General features: G+C 52.7%; 1 protein-coding gene across 2 annotated transcripts in view; it reads right to left on the bottom strand.

The window, feature by feature from the left end:
- Ncapd3 (non-SMC condensin II complex subunit D3) overlaps nucleotides 1-4,532 on the bottom strand; it is a 65,365-nt gene that overhangs the window by 4,455 nt on the left and 56,378 nt on the right. For both annotated transcript variants that reach the window (XM_023703840.1, XM_023703839.1), the window contains exons 29-33: nucleotides 4,508-4,530; nucleotides 2,920-3,102; nucleotides 1,939-2,087; nucleotides 1,626-1,765; nucleotides 333-410 (exon numbers count right to left, since the gene is read on the bottom strand). In XM_023703840.1, coding sequence (XP_023559608.1) covers nucleotides 333-410; nucleotides 1,626-1,765; nucleotides 1,939-2,087; nucleotides 2,920-3,102; nucleotides 4,508-4,530 — 573 coding nt within the window. The remainder of the gene's footprint in view (nucleotides 1-332; nucleotides 411-1,625; nucleotides 1,766-1,938; nucleotides 2,088-2,919; nucleotides 3,103-4,507; nucleotides 4,531-4,532) is intronic.

Below are 4,532 nucleotides of genomic sequence, written 5' to 3' on the forward strand. Positions count from 1 at the left end.
GGGCAAGGAGACCAGGGAGTGCGCGCGCACCTGCACGGGACGGGCCCTTCACAAAGGCGCCGTCTGAGTCAGTGACCTGACCGACCTATTGGGCCTCAGCCTCTTTGGTCGTACTAGGATCCTGCTGCTGAAGATCGGATTGAACTGAAAGCGCCGGAAGGAATGCCTGACATTCTGGAATGCTCAAGTACTCCAGCAGCTGCAATCAGCATGGGATGTGCAATCCCAAGAAGGCCCCACAATGCGCGGTGCATTGGGAGAGGCCGAGATGGAGGCTCAGCGCTCCTGCTGGCGGGCAGGGCCGGGCGCGGGCGGCAGGGCCCACTACTTACTCTCTGGCGTGCTGATGGCTCGTTTGGTTATCCAGTCCACAGACCCGCTGCTCTCTTGCGCTACACTGCAGGAAGACGCTACAACAGAATGGAAGAGTTGTTGGTCCAAAACACCTAACAGTATCACAAAATAAAAAACCAAATGCGAAAACGTAAGATACATACAGTAACATTTAAATTGCTAATGCTGAAAGTATTCTTATAAAGAAACAAATTCAAAGGGCGGGCCAAATAGCCCAGTGGATTAAATTGCCTGCAAGCAGGCCCAGGAGCTGGGGGCTCGATCCCCGGCCTGCGCGGGCCCTGCCCCTGGGGCACACGAGACTGTGACTGAGACTGGGCGTGGGAGCACACACCTGTAATCCCTGCACTTGGGAGGCTGTACACAGGAGAATCACTAGGAGTCCGATCTAGTAGTGAGACCCTGAACACCCTGTAGACCCTTCCCTAAAATATAGACAAAAAAAAAAATCAGTATAACTACAAATAAATGACCAACATGGGGAAAAAATGCCCATTATCACTAGAATTCAAAGAAATGGAAATTAAAATCACATAATTTTTGGTGTATAAACACAATATAAAATTATAAAACCAGTGTTTCTAAAGTAGGAATATATACACCTGTACCATTTGGCATGAAAAATGGATAGTTTGATACTAAAAGAATTTTTAAATACAGCCTCTGGCTGCTGGGAATAATCTCAACTTACAAGGCTGTGTAGGTAAAGATTTACTACTGTGACACTGATTTATATAAAAAAAAACTGAGAAACATCTATGCTTTCAATAACTGGGTAGTGCTGGGCCTGGGAGTACACGCCTGTATGTCCAGCACTTTGTGAGTTCAAGGCCAATCTGAAGCTACATGGCAAGACCCTGTCTCAAAAAAAAAGAACGAATTTGGTAGTAACAACTGCTTTGATATGTGATAACCTGGAAGGCTATAAAGCCATGAGAAAAGCTTTAAAAGCTCATGAAAAGCTATGTGGTAGGTCACTGGAAGTCTGTGTAAGGAGGCAGGTTATAAGACAAAGCGTACCAAGATCACAACTTCATAAATACAACACGCACGCGAGTAGAAAGACCGGGGGACGGGTGAGCCCTGTGTGCCACTCTCCTTCCACGCCTTTTAGCATAGACATAGATCATTTTCTCATCTATAATCTTATATCCCCAGCTGGTGCCACTTGCCTTAAAAAGAAGCCCCAGAAACCGTGTGAAAAGGAATGAGATGTGGACCAGGGTTGTGCCCGCAAGCTCTGGCCGTGTGGTGCCAATCTTAGGGCTTACCATGGCCGTCTGGTTTCTCCGGGCTGCTGGGACTTAGCGAGAAAGGCAGCACTCCCACACTCCGACTGCAGCGCCTGTTCTTGGATTCCACAGCTTTCTTGACAGAATTCAGGATTGCGATGGTACTCAGGGACACGGTCCTAGGGAGGGTTACAGGCCACAGACACTGAGTTGGGGCAGCGAGCCCAAGACGCCCATCCTCTGCCTTGTGAACCATCTGGCCCACCCTCTTGCCAGCCTCCGAGGGGACACTGGTGTCAGAGCACCAGCACTGGGAGCAACTCGGATGGCCCCTGCCTCAGCGCACTCTTACCCGACCCTGGGCACCGAGATCTGTGGAGACCCAGCTTCCCGCGCGTGGTTAGCACTGGACCCAGCTGCAGTAGGCCAGCTCAGGGCTGGAGAAACCATGGCTGGTTTTTGGCCGAAAGCAGCTGGTACTGCTTCTAAACCTGGGGCAACCTGTTAAGAGAAGATCAGTGGAATTGTCACAGGATAGGGGCAAGCCTGTGTATAGCCTACCTTAAAATGTATCAGCGTGGGCAGATTGGGGAGATAGCTGGGTGGTCTAAGCACCTGCTGGCAAGTACAAGGACCGGGGTTCTATCCCCAGTACCGCATGCCCTGCTGACCATGGAACCCTGGGTGGTGCTGAACCAGCCCCAAAACTGGGTGTGGTGGCGTGAGCCTTTAATCCCACTACTGGGGAGGCTGAGACAGGAGGATCACTACAAGCCTGAGCTGCGTAGCGAGACCATGCACCGAAGATTAAAATAAAGATTAACTAAAGATTAAAATATATGTATCAGTGTGGGTTAGTATAACTTCTTCAAAGCACAGCTATCAGCAAACTATGCAGATAGCGTGACATCAAAGAGACAAAGGAACCAATATGCTTGGCCTTGGCATTTCTTGGTGCACATCTGTCTGGTCCCTCAGCCAGGGAGAGCGTTTCACTTCCAAGCAGAGCAGCAGCTAAACCCAGCAGACTCTGGGCCTCTGCTCTCCAAGGCGCAGGCCTGAGTAAGCCCACAAGGGCCAAACGCCCACCCGCCCTGGAGGGGAAGGCCCACTGCTCCGCGAGCCCGCCTGCTAGACACGCCCACATCTCCACCATTACTGTGACTTTCAGGCAAGGCCCGGGTGGCACCTGTGGGCAGGGGAGCCCCAGGCTGTGGGCACACCCCTCATTCACAACATAGGCAGGCACACCGAGGGCAGGTGGGCTCTGAGGCCGGCTAGCACAGCGCAAAGCAGACGGAAAGCTGGCAACCTCGGGCGGCCTCCTGTCTACCTGTGTGGCCTGTGCCCTGGTGTCACCGGCCGGCCCCCTGTCCACTCCTGCGTGTTTGGCCAGCTCCTGCTCCGGGGTCAGCTGCTCGCTGTACTTCTTCAGGTCATACTCCAGTTCTGAGGCCAGCTGTTTGTCAACTGCAAAGAAATCCCTGACTTCATCTCGGTAATCCTGCATCACCTCCTAAAACAGACCCAAAAGCATATTTTAGTGTTTCGTTGAATAAAGAAGAGAGCTTGACACAAAATAATAGGACAGCAGGACGTGTATTCCTGGGTGCAAACAGGCTACTTAACACCAATGCGCACTCCAGGAGACACAAGCCAACCATGAAGGCAGGTACTCGTGATCACGTCTACCTGCAGATAGCGAGTGGCTGCCTGGGCTCCTGAGGGGACAGCTGGGCAGCAGCTCGGGAGCCCTGCAGCTCCGGACCTTCCGTGCTAAGCTCCGGCAGCCCGGAGGAACCGAACGGCGTGGTGAGCCCTAAGACTGGCACCAAGGACAAGTCAAACACTGGTCCCTTCTCATTCCTTTTCACATGATTTCTGGTGCTTATTTTGAAAGCAAGCACAGCACTGGCCCTGCCAGCTCTCCCCACTGGCATCTGGGGATCACACTAGGTTTCTGCGGGTTTTAGTCAACCTGTATCAACTGGGCAAGCCCACGCTCAAGACTGCGTGGAGCAGAGCTCTTGGCCAACAGCAGGAAACCACTTTGCTGACAGCGGCAGCGGTAGCGCCAGGTAGACCACAGCTTCCACGCAGAGGGGCCTCCGCAGCACGAGGAAAACCCCTCCGTGCTTCCAGCGCCACGACTCGCAGCTCACGGCAGGGAACCTTCCCAGCCCCTGCTAGATGTGGCAGCCCCGAGGCACCCTCTGCCTGAGCTGGGAAACGACAGACTTGTTGAAGCTCCTCATTCAGGCTCTAAGTTCTTGTGTTCCCTGAATCCCCCTGAGGTTTAAAAGTCATGGCTATAAAAACATAAGAATAATTGGAAGTTCTCTTTTTGTCCATGTAGTGAGCTTATTCCTTCCTCCTTAGCTTCCCTAGGATAGACAGCTACTGTGAAAATTATAACTGGTGGAATTTTGTGTAGCTTTTGCAGGCAAAAAAATCTTTGTGAAAGAAAAATACATACTGAAAGCAAACAAAAAGCTGTTAAAGGAAAACGTTGTTGCCTTTATTTCTGAGTGATTCTTGTCAGAAAGGCCTGGGTTCTCATCTATGGCTGCCTAGCACACACACGGTGGCTGTGGCTGTGCTCAGAGGACCTCTGACTCCAGTCCAAGGGGTGCGGAAAGGCAAGACCAGCTCTGCCCCTCCCTGCACCTGGCCTGGGGCCCTGGCTTGGGCCACAGCCATCTCAACATGACCTTCCCCTCACCAGCACACACCCAGATGCTCTGTCCTGGGCCCACCAAGGCGGACATGCTGAGCACAGCATGTCGGCCCTTCACAAGCCAGGTGACGGCCGGGGGACGCAGCCCCCAAGGTCAGCCCCGTACCCTGAGGCAGTACATGAGCCCCCAAGGTCAGCCCCTTACCCTGAGGTAGTACATGAGCCCCCAAGGTCAGCCCCGTACCCTGAGGTAGTACATGAGCCCCCAA

Source organism: Octodon degus, unplaced genomic scaffold (assembly GCF_000260255.1).
Source record: "Octodon degus isolate 3935 unplaced genomic scaffold, OctDeg1.0 scaffold00182, whole genome shotgun sequence".
In the NCBI taxonomy this organism is placed as follows: Eukaryota; Metazoa; Chordata; class Mammalia; order Rodentia; family Octodontidae; genus Octodon; species Octodon degus.